The 17,551-nt window shown below is 39.1% G+C and overlaps 2 protein-coding genes across 2 annotated transcripts; one reads left to right on the top strand and one right to left on the bottom strand.

Moving 5' to 3' along the window:
* Positions 1–183: 183 nt before the first annotated feature.
* Positions 184–4,116, top strand: LOC149044277 (uncharacterized). The gene is made up of 3 exons (XM_089210959.1): positions 184–1,198; positions 1,290–1,919; positions 2,350–4,116. The coding sequence occupies exon 3, from the start codon at positions 2,836–2,838 to the stop codon at positions 3,235–3,237; it is 402 nt and encodes a 133-aa protein (XP_089067085.1). The 5' UTR covers positions 184–1,198; positions 1,290–1,919; positions 2,350–2,835; the 3' UTR covers positions 3,238–4,116.
* Positions 4,117–6,463: 2,347 nt separating this feature from the next.
* On the bottom strand, positions 6,464–15,933 carry LOC149044276 (uncharacterized). Its single transcript, XM_089210948.1, has 8 exons — positions 15,589–15,933; positions 13,215–13,422; positions 11,689–11,999; positions 11,226–11,366; positions 10,654–10,976; positions 9,222–10,370; positions 8,480–8,747; positions 6,464–7,678 (listed from the first exon to the last, which is right to left on the bottom strand). The coding sequence occupies exons 1-8, from the start codon at positions 15,757–15,759 to the stop codon at positions 7,271–7,273; spliced, it is 2,979 nt and encodes a 992-aa protein (XP_089067074.1). The 5' UTR covers positions 15,760–15,933; the 3' UTR covers positions 6,464–7,270.
* Between the last annotated feature and the right edge of the window lie 1,618 nt (positions 15,934–17,551).

Below are 17,551 nucleotides of genomic sequence, written 5' to 3'. Positions count from 1 at the left end.
ATTGATACTGAGAATTTTTAAGTCCTCTAAGCAACACCCTTAAAGAGCGCTTAATATGGAGGCAAAAAATAGGTGAAATTTAACGCGATAAAAGTGTACCTGGTACCTCACTTTTTAACTTTTTAACTTGATATTCGTAATAAAATGATATTATTTATTTCCTGAGTAAAATTTGATGCTTTGAATCGGACCGCTTCCCTTCGAAAATACCGCAAATGTTTGTGTCCAGAGTGAGCGAGATGATGTGTGTTGTGTAAACAAACGCCAATCTAATCATTCCTTCTCTGGTGGAAAAAGGTTTTAAAATAAACTTTAATTTTGGAAACTTTTGGCTAGTATTCTACAAAATATTGAGTAATAGGGAAGTCGTACATTCGGAGTCGTGTGAGAGCTGAGAGAAAATAAAATCACCGTCGAAAATGTTCTTACAGTCATTTCATCAATCACCATTATATGTATTACGATTAAGAAAATTGTATGTGACAATCTCTTGATCAGTCTGTTGAATAACTTTTAAACATTTCAGCTGCAAGGGCTTTGTTTTAGTTTGTTTTAGATATATATGTATATATATAAATCAAGAATTCCAGCGAATACAGAAGGAGAACAGCATTCTTTACGAGTAGTCCAGTGTATTAAGGCGAATTGTTCCTAATTAACCGACATCCGGTCCCAACAAACACTGGCCGCACCACATGAGACCCTAAATGGGCTGTCATCATGAAATATGCCAAAGACTAAAAACAAAAACTTCACTCAAGGTCTGATAACTACACGGTAACACTTTTATACTTCAATCTCTGATTTACTTTCATTGAGCTTCCAACATTTCGCACCATTCAATCACAATTTTCACTCGTGGTGAGGCCTGCACGTCATCACTGCCCACGAAGTTCTTGCGTAAATGGTCTAAATTTCGTAACAGATCTAAGGAAAGTTATTTCACGGACGAGTCTTGAGCTTTCATACGTGCTCTCATCAGAAGTTATTATTTCTTGTCATTTCATGGCTCTCTGTAGCTATATAACGCTACTTGGTAAGGTGACCCCTTGCGGGCGATCTCCTAATTATCCTGGTCAGGTGGAATGCATTGCACTCGAGGATTGCACGAAAGATGTAACTGGACATCTATCGACTCTTGGACTGAGTGCAGATGAAGGTTCTAGAACTGAAATAAAGCTGCTATTAGCCAAAGCCGGTAAATATTGATTTTGTGTGTTTCCAGGTAACTTTACTGTGCTTATGAATGAGTCCTGCAACAGATTTAAGTGGTTTTATATTTTTTACAGGTGTTTTCTCATTTGAGCAAAAACATCTTACCCTGACTATTTGCCCACGCCATAGGGCAGACTTTGGCATACGTTGGAGGACTAGGAAAACCATTTGTGCAATTCCCAAGGATCTAGCAACACATAAGTCCTCGAGTGCCAAAGGAAGCAACCGTGTGGATAGCCGAAAATCGATGTATATTTTTTGTAACTCCTATACCTTAGTTCCAGTTGGGTCGCGTAATTTGAATTGCTTCTGTTGATAAATGTTCTCATAAAATTGTTTTTTCTCACGTTTATTTGTAATACCTTACACAAAAAAAACACTATAAGTTTCAACTTTCTCAAGCCAACAAATTTTATATCCGTGAGGAAACTTTGCAATTTATATTGCCAACGTTTTTTTCTAGTCTGAGTAGCTGATTATCCATTGATTGATGACTGATTGATTACTTTATACCTAGGAATAGTAATTGATTTGAGTTATTTAATTTTCTTTTTTTTTTTAAAGCAATTTGTACGCGATGCGACGAGTTCATCTGCGGGCAAGTTGCAAATGAACAGACGCCGGTGGAGGGCGCTGGAGCAAGTATTGTGTCTAACCCCAAAGAGCCTCGAGTAATGGTGCAGATACCTGAACAACAGACAATGGTAAGCTTCAAATATGAATTGATGATCTCAATCTCTCTTGGTTTTTAAAAGGAAAAGAGTCATTTTTATAAGAGCATAGAAATTGGGGAAAAAATCGAGGAAGAAAAAACACGTGAAAAAGCCCTTCAGACAAAGACAGTTGTTAATCTGGGACAAGGCTCCTTCGTTGACCAGTAAAACACACCGCTTTTTTTCCTTTTTTTTTTTTTTACTTGAGGGGTGGGGAAGGGGAGGGGTGCTATGCCGCACTTTGGTAGGCTAATTCCTGTCCCACATTTGTTTGTTTTCTGTATGTCCCGCAACAGTACCTAGTGCTTCTCTAACATGGTATTCCGTCGTGGGCTGCCTTTAAGGGTTACGCGTTGATGCAAGATAATTATTTCTTAGCTGTATGGCTGTCATATTTATATTTCTCTTATTACTTTTGAAGGTCCTGGACAAGGGATTCTGCGACCATCATTTTCTGCAAGAGATTTCCGTTCTTTAAAAGTACCCCCCACAAATCGTCAGGGAAGAAAATGTGGCTGAAGAGATAGCTTCCATATAACGTGACCAGGCAGCAGGGGTGTATTCATGTCCTCAAGACGGCTGCACTCATGTTTTTCAAAGGCTTTCAGCCTTAGAAAAGCACTTGTCACTCGAAAAATGTAGCAGGGTACCAGAAAAACATTCTCTAATGGACTTGGCAAAAATTGCCTACAAATCATATTTGGAGGAAGGTGTGGGAAAGCTGCCATCTCTTCAAGCCCCTGTGCGACGGGAAGATTCTCGTGTATCTTTGAAAGAAGGCTAGTCTCTTAGAGTAGTGAGGAAGGCTTACAGATTCAGTGAAAAGCAAAAGTCGTACCTTTTATCTAAATTTCGAATAGGGCAGACGACAGGCCACAAGCTTGACACAGAGGTAATTGCTCGAGAAATGCGGCGTGCCCGGGGCACCGATGGTGCACGACTAATCCAGTCATCGGAATTCCTCACAACCACCCAGATCACCTCTTTCTTCTCAAGACAGAGTGCCTTAGTACGCCAGAGAGATCCTGACGAGGCTGATATCCGAGCAACTCAAGAGGAGAGTAATTTTAGCGAGGCAAAGGAGACAGTCGCGTCAATACAACTTGACCATCCCTTGATCTACGGTCAGTACGATCTTTGTGAAATGGCGCTAAATGACTCTTTGAAGATCTTGAAGCTACCCATGTTGCAGTACATGTGTGAAGACCTTGGCCTCGATATTCCATCAAAGCCCATGCGTAAAAAGTCCCCTTACTTGGCTCTACTGAAAGAGATTGTCAGCAAATGTACTTGCCAAAAGTCATCGTGATGCTGACTTTCTCTTTAGTTTAGCAGAATAGAAAAGTGAGGAAGAAACGAATTAACGGTGACTCGTTCCTATTCGTCACTTACTAGTTATCTCATTTTTATAAAAGCACGTAAAGTAATTAGAAGTTCTTCCGTTTTGTTCTGTTTTTCTTTTAATTATGTCAATGTTGACCCTCACTTTCATTTTATGGTCTTCATATCGGTAATGAAGTTTACTCATCTGGTAGCCGACACATGCAAACTGACGGACGTGAGAGTATTCAATCTACATTTCTTTCCGCTCATTTTGAAGTGCGGGATTTCTCTCTCTAATTTAAATTATCATTATTTCATTTGCGGTTTTTACGCGGGTATGTTTCAGCACCCCCGATACGTTTTCAATGGCGTTACGTTGCGTGACATTGATAATTACAAGGATAAGAAGAACTGTCGTCTTGCATCTAATTACTTTGAAGGTCAAAAGTCGCCTTTCCATGTATTTACACCTACAGAAAATGAGTTCCCAAAGTAAAAGATAAAAAAAATATCTTATTTATCAGCATGGAATCAAATACTAATCTACTAAGTAGCTTCTCTCGTATATATCTTTTGCATTACTTGAATATGAGATGGTGCTAATGTAATATGTACTTCACTTGCAGATTTTTAGCCCAAAAATATTTTTTAGAACCTTTTCAAATATCTTACGGAATAGTTTATTTGTCTTTACATTTTACAAGCTACAAGCCGACACAGCGGAGACCGGATTTAATTTGGAGATTTAACAACTCAGTATGATTAAATTACCTTGTTGTTTGTTTACACACTTTGCATCATTTTTCTCGCTCAAAGTCACGAACATTTCTGCCATTTTCGAAGGGAAGCAATGCGATTCCGGACATCACAATTTTCGCAGTGAATGGAAAATAGCAATATTTCACGAATATGTTGTTGAAAATCCAAAATATGTGGTACCAGGTACATTTTTTTCGCGTGAAATATCACCCGTTTTTCGCCGCCATTTTACTCGGTCTGTGAGGATGTTCTTTCAAGGGCTAAAATAATCCCAAAAAAGTTTATTCACTAGAATTGAATAAGAATAGCTGTCCTAATATCGAGTGAAGTTTGGTGTTGATTGATTACATTTTAATCCTTAAACGGGGCTTGGTTTTTGCAGTTAATTTTTGACTGTGCGTCATGCGGAGCTTGAGCTCCGGAAGCCTGAAAACCGCGTTTTCAGATTTTGGCAAATTTATGAAAATTTAAGAATCGCTGAAACTTAAAAACATGATTTTTGAAAATAGTTTATAAAAGGGTATCTTTGAGCAAAATATGAGCAATTCACCAAAATGGTCGTTGACAGACGATTCCCGATCCTGACAGGCAGCCATTCTTAAGACCTCTTTAGACAGGTGGCAAATTTTAGTTTCAAATTTTGCAGCTTGAATTGAAAGTAAAGTTCATTTGAATTGCTTTCGTATGTATTTTTGACGGTTTTAGATCTACCTGCTTGATTTATATCGGTTACGCTTCATGTTGACAAGTCCCTCAAAATGGCGGCCAAACTTGGAGATTGCTAAAAATTAGGTAAGTTCACGGAGTTATAAAGTTCTCGTAAAGGTCGGGCCGCAAAGTTTTTTTTTGCAGTTACCTTTTCTATGGCACCTACTTCCTAGCTATGTTAGTTGGATCAGTTAAGAACGCCTCACGTTTTCAAAAATTTACCTTGAATTTGATCGGTTTTGGCGTGTGTGATTTAGGCGAACCGATAAGGTGTCATTCAAGTCTTCCTGTTTCCTTGATTGAAACGTGATGTTTACGAAAGTCGCCTCGATAGATAAGATAGAGTTAATATACATAGCTGTGGTATTTGTCTTTTTCTGAGTTCCGTAGTTTTTTGTAAATTGTCCTCCAAAGTTGTATGAAATTAAAGTCTTGAAAAGTGTCACGACAAGCCTTTGCTCGAGTGAAATTTAATTTCCGTAAAACTCTGAAAAATAAAGAGATCCGATCAAACTGTTGTTGTTTTAGTATAGGTACATGAATGTCTTACAACACACAAGAAACGAGCGAAATCCGTGTCTCAAGCAAAATCGACCGGACCGCTCTTACAGAGACACTCTCTTAATCTTGGTGTTTTCGTGACAGAACAGATAATCGCTCTTTGTGTCAAAAACCAATCAATCTGTAGATTGCGGACAGAAAATGCAGACTACAACAACTGTTACTTGATAGTCATGTCACGCAGTATAAACAGGCTATCCTCAAATGTTATGACACATTACGGCTTAGCTAAGCCGTTCTTGTCGCTGAATCATTCTCCAATCATGAATATTGCCATTCATGCTATGATTGCGTAGTTATTTCCAAAAAGAAAATTGTGCGAAAGAGTCCTAAATTTACGTAGCACTCCTAACGCGCAAGCCGTGCGAATCCTCGCGCCTGTTTACATTTTGATTGTTAACAAGCCTATGGATCATTTTACGCCTCCCTGCTGAGAATTTTTTTTTGAGCTAAACTCGTCATGTTACACTAACCATGTGTTTACCAGCGTGCTTGTGAGCTCAAATTACCAGGACCCCATTTAATTACGCGATCACAGCTCGGACGCCTATTGCAAAATGTGATGACTATCAATTTTAGAGATTGATTCTTCAGTTTCCAGCATTACGAAAAAATTATCGCATCGCAAGCATGTTCATTATAACCCGAGCATTAAGTACGCCTCTAGATGTTGAGCAAAACATAGCTTCATCGTGCAAGCCTCCCATAAATACCTTTGCCAAGTGGCTCAAGAGCAACAGCTTTCGTTGGTCGTGAAAGAGTAGTTCAAAGATGTTATTGTTTACCTTACGAAAGTTTCATCTCGTTTGCGCAAGCTCTCAGCCGCAGACAAAATACTGTGTCAGCTGCCCAGAGATGAGACTCGCTCTGGGAAGGAAATTAAAAAAATATATGGCCGTTTACGAGAGATGAGTGTTAGAGTAAAGGAATAAATGGCCCTCTTTTCCATTAAAGAATTACAGAGCATGAAAATAATTCGTATTGAATTAGAGTGGGATCGAGCATTCGCTTCAGTTTATCGAGGAACATTCAGGTTACCAGGACAGAGCGAACCAATGCAGGTGGCTATGTAATTGTGGAGTGAAAAACTAAACGAATCCTTCGCGATTGGCTTTCTTTCAGATGGTGAACCTAACTCTATATCCGGTAAAAAGCTTTCAGACAAGCTAAAAAAACAACATTCGCCTTTAGAATATTCTTGTTCCTCTTCGTTCAAAATAGTAACACGCCAACTATTTGTCAAAAGCGGAAGAATAAAAGTCAGTTTTCAGGAGATTGATATACATGATAACCAACCCTTATTAAAAGAAATCTTCCACGCCATTTAAACTATTGTGTGTTTGTATCAGTTAACGATATTATGACAATATGACTGGACTATGCCTTTTAAACATGAGAGTACGGTCACCCATTTCTCTCTCTCTCTTTGTTGATTAAGACTTTCTCAAGTCTCTTTTTCGCTTGCAAGGTCTAAAGAACACCAGGACATAAAGATAGTATGCATATTATAACAATCATCCTGCAGAGATTTAGAAAACTACCATGCACAGCTCCTACATTCCGTCAACTCACTGCGTAAGTATCTATGTGTTTTATACACGTCTTGCTTTAATTTTCATGCCTAACGAAGCCACTTTTAGGTTTAAGGCAGGGTAATGAACTGACAACCCTATACCCGTAAAAAAAGAAGATTCTCTGACGGACAAAGTAACAAAGGAGAAACCCACGAAAATGCGCTAAGGTCTTTCGGAATCATCTAAAATGACACCGACCTCGATAGAAGTCTTTAGCATCAGCTCCGACTAAGACCAGAATAGGTTTCTATGATGTACGAACTAAGTTTGAAACGTGAAAATTAGCGCCGGTGACGCTTATCTATTTGCTATAATAGTCACATGGGATATCTTAAAACACTTTAAATCACTGTTGCTCCGAAACAGTCTATACTTGAAAAGTAAACATGTTCAAGGTGGTTGCCTAATAACCAGTGTTTACGAAGATGGTGCGCCAAATTCCTGATAGAGCTTAGTCAACTTCTCATAACACTCGCTCGCATCTGGTCGATTATCAGGTTTTTCGTCCCAGCAACGCTCCATCAGATCACGCAAACCAGCTAGAGGCTCCTTTGAGCCTTGGACATGCATAGGTCTTACACCCTCAACCACTTTTTCAAAATACTCAGGCACATTTCCTTCCACATCAAGAAGAGGTCTGTTACCATACCACATCTCCCAGAGCATTATGCCGAAGCTGTAGATGTCTGCTTTGTAATCGTACAAATGGGACTTGATCACTTCAGGAGTGAGATACAAAGGAGTTCCCGTCATGGTACCCGTGATCGCTTTGGCTTCTTTAGAAACACCGACATCGGCTAGTTTGGCAATATTTTCTTGCGACAGCTGTGGGAATATTAGATAAATTCGATGGAAAAAATACATTTTTAATACCAAAGTCAAAAAATTTCGACTGTTAAAAAAATTATGTCATATTAGAAAAAGGCTAGTGGTCAGGAAAGGCTGGATACAAATGAATCAGGCTCTGTTATTAAAAATTCAAATCTGCAGCTATTTTCAAAATATCGTTGAAACACATGATAAGTAGTTTTCATACAAAGTTTCAATTTCTCTACGTGGAATCACTTTTGTTCATGTTAGTTTTCCACAAAACGTGATGTATTGTAATCGCTCGTGAATTCAATTACAAAAATGTCCTGTAGAAGCCGAGGAATTACAATACTGAAGATTTCTCGAAATGGGACCCGAAACACACGAGACCTCTTAGAAGAAGGCAAGACATGGTGAAAACGCCTGGAGGTGTTAACTTGGGATGCGCTAGTCGTTATCTAAAGTCACACACTGGTTTTACGTGGGAATAATAAATTTAATGTTAACCCTTCAAAGTACAGGAATTAGATCAAAAGCTGAAAATAACACAGGATATTATGTGCAGTCGCATATCCATGAAGCAACCCCAGCCAATTGCAGTGAAAAGCACGAGCGCGCAGCTAATTTTCATATCTGACCACAATGACACAGCGAATTTATAGCGTGGTCTGCCACAGGCATTCCACGTAAAAAGCAGGATAACTGGCTGAAGGCGAACGAATTAGAACACGATGAAATGCGAGATGAGTTTCGAAGGACGAAGATGATTATAATTCAAATGGTCACGATAACCAGTACTCCCAATTTTTAACTCACCAATATATTTTCCAGCTTGAGATCTCTGTGAACAATGCTTTGTCTGTGAATGTATTCCAAAGCATCGGCGATGTCTTTTGCCCATCCGATCACATCTTTCGCAGCTGTAGCAGTTGATGACCTACCGGGTATATTGCTTTCATGCCGGAAAATGTGCCTCATCAAATTTTCCTTACAGAGCTCCATCACCAGTATTGCTTTCCACTGCTCCCCTTCCTGGCGCAGTGCAGCACCATAGTACTTTACAATAAAGGGATGTTTCAGTTTCCTACATAAAGAAAACGTAATGTATACAACTTACACTCATAAAACAGTATGCTTATTCTCTATACTGTCATCCAAAAATTTTCTTGATTTGATTATCAGTCAAAGGCTTCATCTGTTGGCAATCATTTCCCTCATTCTCATGACCTCAATTCTTGATTCAGCGCGAGGACGTAACGAGCAATTAGACGCTAGTCCAACTTAAGAGTTCTTAGAGTAATGAATTGTTGGGAAAATGAATGGTGATGCCTCCCCGTAAAGGTTTTTCCTAATTAATATTCCGATGTGCCTTAAAATATACCTAGATTCTGGGTGTTCTGAAAGCGTCAGAAAAATATTCTGTAATAAAAAAATAAATCTTCTTATTACGATGAGCTCCTTGAACATATATCTAGTGCTTTCCCAAGGTTTTAACTGATGAGTTTTTTTTTCATAAAACATTACAACATTTCAAGATTCATAAAATAACAAAACCAACCTGAGTATCTCTGTTTCAGAAAGGAAGCCATTAGCAGTAACTCCGTCGAGCTCGTCACTCCACACTTTTACCGCAACATCTACGGGTTTATCCTCACGTAGTATCTTCAATTTTCCTCGATAAACGGCAGCGAACGCTCCACTTCCAAGATGTGCATCGTCTTGCCACTCCAGATCATCGCAACTGATGTCCATGGTGTGAACCTCTTTGATGCCAAATAGGGCCATCTCATCCCTTATTTGTACACTCTTCTCGAGTAACGGTGTAAAGAAATCTTCGACTTCTTTCTTAGAACGGTTCTCATCTGTCAATTGTCGACACAACATTTTGTCCTCTTCTATGAGTTGGGGGATCCGATCTAAAACCTGTTTTAGACAAACCCGAGCTTCTCTAAGCTGTTCCATCACAAACGACTTCAGATGCTGTTCTTCAGCTGCTTCATTCAGATATTCTTGGGAAGCTTTCGTCATAAAAGCACACTTGTCATTGTTGTATTGCCTTGTTTTAATCCAGTTTTTAAACTTCCCTTTAGCTGCTATGGCGCCAAGTACCGGGACACTGACTACTAGGACAACCAGACCAACTGGAAACCAAATTGGACTTGTGACCCCGATCACGACTTTTCCGGCGACACTTAAGTCATCTGATGCCACCGGGCCCCTCGCTGAGCTGGCAGCACCTTCAGCTAAGACAGATCCCTCCAGCATTCGAAGTTGATCCTCGACGTAACGGAACTTCTCCTCAAAGTATTGAATCAAAGAGGTGCGAGCATCGGAAAAGACATGGTTCTTTTCTTCCCATTCCTCTATCTTTTCTCGAAGTCGCTTCTCCAGCGCCTTTTCGATGTCATTCTTAGTCATTTCCCAGATTTCTCTAGTCTTTGGAACTTCATCCAATTTCCACGACGAAAACTGCTGCTTAACTATTGGAGACTTAAGGTATGTGGACAATGCAGTAACAGCGTTGTCTGTCTTGTTTTGGAGGTGCAACCGGAGGTCTTTGCTTATGGTATCTTGCTGCCTCTCAATACTTTGAAGGCGGTCAGTGATAAACGTCATTCTATCTATCACATTTTTACGATCTGCTGACGAATTACGAATGAACGCTTTCGTGTGGAAGGCCATACGTGCAAGAAGATATTCAAGCCACCTGAGAATAAAGAACATTTTTTCAATTATCTTTTATACTTTGTCACTACATTTACTCATGCAAAGCCAGGCTGAAGAGTTTCTTGGCTTTTTTCACACTGAGTTAACATTTTGTGCGCTTTATTACCTTCGGCTTCTCCTTTTTGTTTCCTAATGAATACATTTCATGTAGCCAATCATAATGAAGATACTTTTATTTCATGTTATCAGAACTAAAAATACATTTTTAACAGATGTAACTTCTTGAATAATCATTTTGTCGCTAAATCTTCTAGGCAATTTACCTCCACTGAATCTGAAGTCTTGCTTTAATACTTTTCAAAACCATGGACTTGATACCATTCATTAGTTCAGCAAACTCTTTCGTGACTACCCCAAGCTTCTGAGCTTTACTGGCTTCTTTTGCTGACATATAAATGATCTGAGATTCTGGATCTAGAGAAGGCCAGCACTCTGTGAGTTTTGCCACGATATGGTTCTTCACGTCATCAGTTTCTTCTGATGGCACATGGTCCCACTTGTTGGAAATGAATAGGGCACAATTTGAGGAAAATTCCCTTTGTTTGTCAAGAGATACCTGTCTGGCGTGTTCGATAAGTTTTCCTACCTGAAGACAAAGAGACAGAATTAACTATTTGTCGACATTTTTCGGCTAGTTCAGCAGTTGCTTTTTTTTTGTAACGTTCTGCCTTACGTTATCGCTCTCCAGGAGCAACTCGTGTTCGTTAAGTTCCTTCTTTTAGCACATTTGACGAAAAGTTTTGAACAGTTAAGTTACTCTTATACATGTTTAAAGTAGAGGTTTAAAAAAATTATACAATTTTTGCAGCGCATTTTTGCAATGAGAATGCATTACCCTATCTGGCTGTATTCCTCCGGCGTTCTCGCTGTTGATGACGTAAATAAATGCGAAAGCCTCAGGAAGGTACTTTTCTACTATGCCATCCATGATTGGAGATTCGCCAATTCCTGGACTGTCGACTATTACGATATTTTCCTAAAAGACACATAAAAATTGAGATGTAACAAGCAAGATATTGAATATAAAAACGATATTTGCTTTTATTTTTATTTAATTTTCATTTCTTAATCCGCAGATCACATAAATGATTTTCATATATTCACAGTCACTGAAGCAAAACATTGTCCTTGGGGATCGCTCTCTAGAGTGCGTTTCGATTGTTTGTCATCAGACCAAACCCAAAATAATCACAACAGTCAACCAGAGCAAAGGAAAACATCACACAAGACAATGAGAACCCAAAGAAAAATAAGCGAACAACTGCGTCGAATAATTACTGAGCTTGCTCATGTCTAACCTTCAACAGATTGTGAGGCCAAAACAACTCAATTTTTTTGTAATCTGAACCCTCATCTCTGTTCGTCTTTTTGTGGACGAATTGAGAAATCTGTTTGAGGTAACTCTGCTCGGAGGCTTCGGTTGGCTTGTCTAAGAGGACAGTCCTTGAGGTATCCCCTGATCCTTTGTCTTTAAAATGCACCACCAGCTTTGGTATATCTCCATATCTTAGTTCACAGATTGTGGATGTGGTACTCAGAACGGAGTAAGGAAGAAGCTGCTCTCCCAGGATAAGATTTAACAAGGTGCTCTTTCCTGAACTTGTTTCGCCTGGTTAGTATACACAGGTAAAAAAAGGAGGGAAGAAAGAAAAAAGCATTGGTAAGAATGGGTCGATTCCACTAAAGTTACGTCGAACAAGAGAATCTGCTTCCCCGGTCCTTTCCACCAGAAATCCCCAACATCACAGTATTTCCCTTCTTCTTCTTATTCGTTTTCATACAAAACTATTCCTTCTGCTGTCCGTCATTATATAGGTTTCAGCTGGGGATCACTGAGTTCGAGGTTGGCCATATTATGTGCCACGCTCAAAAGACAGAGTTTCGTTAGAGGGACTGTCAATAAATGCTCTTAGTTAGTCTGAACCAGCAGATTCCCACTTTATCCACTCATTTCTTCATAAGTGTATTGTGTTTATTTATTAACCAGGCTGGCCAAGTTCAGCTTCAACCCGGTTTAAATGTGGGTGGTTTGAATTTAGGTGGGGAGGAGTGGGGGGCTGTGTAACTAAGAGTGGGATGTTTGGGAAAAGGTGTGAGATAAAAGGACTGGTCAGTGGAGCCCCTTACGACATACAAGAACCAAGTAGCAAATTGGATAATTGAAAAATGGTGAATAAATGAATGAGTGATCTCTAGTCCATCAATAAAAGTTATAAAATTTAAATGATGTGAGATTCACGATTTCTGTAGAATTCAAAAAGTAATCGTATGACAGTCAAGTTTGACTAGAAGATGTTAGCGATAAAGTTCTCACTGTTAATATAACTTAAGGGAGTATATTCAACGAAAGCATAATTAAGGGAGGATAAAATATATTGAGTAATTTGCCCTCAGAAATATAGTTTGTATATCGTATAAAAACAATACACACTAGAAATATAGTTAATATCGTACTTCATGGCTCGATCTTTAGCCTATTAATTAGCTAAGGTTGGATTGGTATAATAACTAAATGAAGGCCTTCTTTCCTTTTGCAGGCTTGAATTTAACCCTTTAACTCCCATGAGTGACCAAGGCAGAATTTCATCTTACAATATCAATACAGTATCAAGCAGACGAAGGATGAGAACAAAGAAAAATATCATGTAGGGGATTATAAGTTGATCCAATACCAAATTCTCCAAACTAACATCACAAGAACTGTATGGCAGGCAGTAAGGAGAATTATTAAAGAGATCTAGGGAGTTTAAGTCTATTGTGTGAGAAAGTTGGCGAAACTAAAATTTCAAAGCAATGGCGGTCAAATTGTTCATTTAAAACAAACCTGCAACAAGAACAATGTATTCCTTTTTCCGGAGGTTTTGTTTCTGGGAAGCGATTTTTTCCTTGAGGTTCCCGATGTTCTGTTCCAAAAGGGCATGAACTTTTTCATCCATATTTTGCAAGCAAACATCCGTGCGTTCGTAGAAATTTATCAAGGTTGCTCGTTTTCTCTCGTCTTCTTTCTTTGTCTCCGTCAACACTGAAAAGGCCTGATATATGGCACAAAATGAAATAAATGCTGTGCATCAACATTCGCCTTTGTAAATTAAAGATAACTTTTCGGCCTAATTGGTTAATCTGACCTCTTTACAGTAATTAAAAAAAAAAAAACCTTTTTAATAATAACATCACTTCTACATTCACATCGCTGTTCTGCGCGCAACTTAATTTAAGGAGTAGATTGATCAGTAGCGCGCTTGTCACGCGCATGTAGAAAAATCACGGATTTGCTCAAATCTTTTAAAAATTTCTCGGTGCACAATCATCAGATCAGATTGAGAATTTCCAAAATTGTGACACATGTGTTAAAGATGGTTTTGGACTAAAACAGAGGTAGAATAAAGGATCTCTGAAAACACTGAATCGGAGCCGAACTGTGAAGTTAGCCACAAAAACATGGCGTCACGCGGAACACGCGTTGGCTTCACTATTCACTATCTTTTGCCAACTTAAGTTTTGTTTATAACCACAAGACTTAACAGATGGTTAAAATGGTTTCTTTCTAAGAAAAGTGGCAAACAAAATCTTGAAAATTGGTGCTAAATCTTTCTTAAAATCAACGAAAGAGTTCACCATATGATGCGTCACGCTTTAAAGCCTGGGAGAGACAGATCGTTTTCAATTCATTGTGCGAGTCATAATTCCTAAGTTACAAAACAATTTAACCTCAAAATGTAATGCTCATTAGCTTCTTTTCATTTTCCTTCCGTTTTTTTCGGTGTTTTTGTTGGAACGTTGTCAAGAATTTAAATTTTTTCTGCGTTCTAGACAGTTGGCAAGCGGTGTGGTCTGCCGCGCGACCGCACTGGTGATTGAATTACCTAATCGTATTGTTTACGACGGGTGCACTGGAGCGCGTCAATGTGTTGAGATAGGTAAAATGCTCAAATGACAAGCTAAATTTTGTTACCAAAATCGATCGTATTCGTAAAAAGGCGACTTAAATATTGGCAATAAAGTTTGTCCTAAACATAAGGTCGACAATTTTGATTCCAAGGAAGGTAAGCGATCCAATTTCAAGCAAAAACAAGCGCGACGCTGTGGCCATTTTCACGGCTTCCTTTACTTCCAAATCATCCTAAAGTCTACAGAATCAATAAGCATTGTTTTAGATTTCCTTATTAGAAGGTAAAATAATGCATCAGGAGAAGAGCGGGAAACTCCCTAAGTACATGCCGCATGTTTCACGCACGCAGTCAAATACTGTGTGTTCGCAAGCACAAGGCCGTGAAATTTAATGCAAAGTTTATGGATTCTGGAGTTTCTGGGATTCAGATGTGGCGAGAACTAAAGAAGAAGGAAAGACAAGAGAAAAGAAGAGCAAATTATGAGAAAAACCGGGAGAAAATTAATGAAATGGTCGTGGATTGATTCTTTAATAAATTTTTCAATTTAACCCCAATCTTACCCTTTTGTACATCAGAACTGTGCTTCTGATCATATTTTATTGGGCTGGTTTAAGCTCGGAAACTGCTGCAATGCAACCATCTACTTATGTAAATATGCATGTATCATGTGAACAAAAGCAAATTTTGATGTTTAGCCACAGCAGGAAAGGAGGCCAACTCTTCGCTGACAATTACGAAGAGTAGAAAAAAAATCTGTGGCTTCCTTTTACCGTAGAAAAGCATCAGGTCACTCCGGGCTAAGTCTGTGGTCGTTTATTATACAGAAATTATGCAAGCATTTCTAAGAAAATAAAGAAATGCAAACCTGATACAATCGCCGACATCTTCCCAAAGAGTAAAAATGTTTCCGAATTACAATCACAGAGCACATGGAAAAGCCAGGAGTGAAGCAGATTTCACCAAAATCTATCAATCCTTCATGATCTAAGAGCCGTATTTCTCAATTCTCAATTTGGCGGGTGAATGCATGCTACCATTTCTGTTCATGGGAATAAGGTTTCTTCTATTACTATTCATTTCTGAGATGCCATAATTGAATTGGTAGCCAGGGTGTAAAATCGCAAAGGATGGCTAAACTAGAATCGGGAGAGCTGCTAAACAACTCGCGACTGAATCTCACGATATGATCTGCCTTTAACATTTATTAAAGGTCACATCTAGATACTTCCGCCGTTTTACTGAAAATGTCGTTTATGAATTGAGTTTGCTGGTAGTCCATATTTTAAAAAGATATTGTAGGGTTCTCACCTCCTTTGCCGTCCAACTTGACGTCTTCTCTGACGACCGGAGTGTCTCTTTCACTTTTGCTTTCATTTCGTCCAACGTTTTCAGCCCTTCGGACGGAATTTTTAGTGTCGCCATTGTGTTTGCCATCTCCACGATGTTGTCGATGTTGTCGACGTCTAGCAATGTGCTCATGTTGCAAATCGATAATGTGAACGCATATGATCAAAATTTCATCAGTTTCAAGCTTGAAGAAGCTTTGAGAATTGTGAAAAAGGAAAAACTTAAACCTTCAACGGTTTCGTTTCATTTACCACACTCCAATTCACGCAGGGGTTCTGATTACGATAGTGCATTGTTACGGATCCCTGCCACTGACGCCATCGTCTGAGCTTGTCTGGCATTCAAAACATGACTAATGCGCCATAAGTAAATTTCGAGAAGAAGTAATCAAAAACAGGTCTTGGTACATAGAGAAAGTTACGGGAAATGGCGTTTTATTGATTGCAATCGATGCTTGTCTTTTTATAATGTTTGTCAAAGAGGAGCAATGTATCCCGGAAATCGCAAGTCCTCAAAAAGAGAGGTTAGGCAAATCGATATTTCAAGCCCAAACTCTGATAGGACTCAAACTTTAGATGTCTTCTCTCTTTGTCGTTGCTGACTTGTTTTTGTTTACTTTACTCATTTGTAGTGTCATTTCTTGTACTGATTAGAACCAGCAGAATATACACAGTCTATGTTCTCTTCTTGAAACCCTATACCACGTGGACCGTCAAAAAAGTTTCATGCTCGTGAAGCCCAATGCGTCATTTGGTTTGGTTGTGAGGGTAAGCAAGCCAACCTGAGATCTACCCAGAGTTCTCTGCTGCTTGAAGAATTTGGAGAGAAGAAAGGCAAAGACGCCTCCCCGTGCGTTTGGCTGGTGTTGGCTTCTCGCCCTCTGAGTTCGTACACTACGCCGGTATCACGGGTCAGGGTTATTTTGTAAGGGAATATTTCGGCAACAGAACCAGGAAGTTCTTTACTGTACTTTTCCTACCGATATTAATGATGACTCCTCAGGTTATCGAGAAGTCAGCTTTGGCAAAGGAAAAAAGAGAGAGAGATTCTAGAAAGAAGGCTGTCACTGACGATATTCCTTTTGAGCACTATTCTCGCAGTGGATTACGTCTTAGGAGTGGACCATACTTGGAGTTAGTCTTAGTATGCAAATGTTAAAAATTGCGATATTTACACGTGACTTCAGCTTTAAAAAAAAGCGCGAAGGGTGAAGGGATTAGCAGGAGGCTTTTCGTGATGTAATGATTAAATAATTGTTCTTCTCAAACTAATCGCAACCAAGCTCAGTCATCGCAGAAAAAAGAGCCGAAAAAATATATCCAGTGGCATTGAATCGTTACTTCCAAATGAGCTACGATGCCGTAATTTTCATTGGACCCAGGAAATTTTGCTTTCCTTCCATCACATAGCTTCTAAGCCAAATTGGTAATAGCCCTAAACTAGATTCTGTAAGGCACCAGTGCGGTTTGGTAACAATCGAAACAAGAATTTCTTAAAAATTCTTTCTCTGGGATTACCTTTCTTCTTGTTACGTTGTTAAGAACAATTCGTCTCCTATTGTCCACTTTTTAAGACATAATTTATTTCATATAACTATTTACCTGATAGTGCTATATATTGGCGAAGTTTAATCGGCCGGACACGGACACGGAGTTTGTTTGAATACCATGTAGCTACGGTTTGAACTGAAACTTTTGAAGTTGACATTGAAGGCATGACTCGAACCCATGCATCTTCAAATTGATATATACAAGGGCTCTGAACTCTTCATCTTCTGCTGTTGATCTTTTTTAAGCACACATGAGGTGAGGGCTTGTGATGGTCTACTTCTCAGGGTCGGCCAGGGTTTTTGGGTATTCGGTATTCAGGGGCGTTTTAAATCGGGTATACGGTATATTGCAGCTTAAATATGGGTATTCAGTAT

This window comes from Pocillopora damicornis, chromosome 6 (assembly GCF_964200805.1).
Source record: "Pocillopora damicornis chromosome 6, jaPocDami1.2, whole genome shotgun sequence".
Lineage (NCBI taxonomy): Eukaryota > Metazoa > Cnidaria > Anthozoa > Scleractinia > Pocilloporidae > Pocillopora > Pocillopora damicornis.
This window is presented reverse-complemented; position numbering and strand designations above follow the sequence as displayed.

Excerpts from the sequence above, each read along its gene's own strand:
- LOC149044276 (XM_089210948.1), bottom strand. The coding sequence starts at position 15,759 with ATGAGCACATTGCTAGACGTCGACAACATCGACAACATCGTGGAGATG. Across the intron at positions 13,423-15,588 it reads CAAGTTGGACGGCAAAGGAG|GCCTTTTCAGTGTTGACGGA; the intron begins GTGAGAACCCTA and ends GCCATATATCAG. Across the intron at positions 7,679-8,479 it reads TCAAGCTGGAAAATATATTG|CTGTCGCAAGAAAATATTGC; the intron begins GTGAGTTAAAAA and ends ATATTCCCACAG.
- LOC149044277 (XM_089210959.1), top strand. The coding sequence starts at position 2,836 with ATGCGGCGTGCCCGGGGCACCGATGGTGCACGACTAATCCAGTCATCG.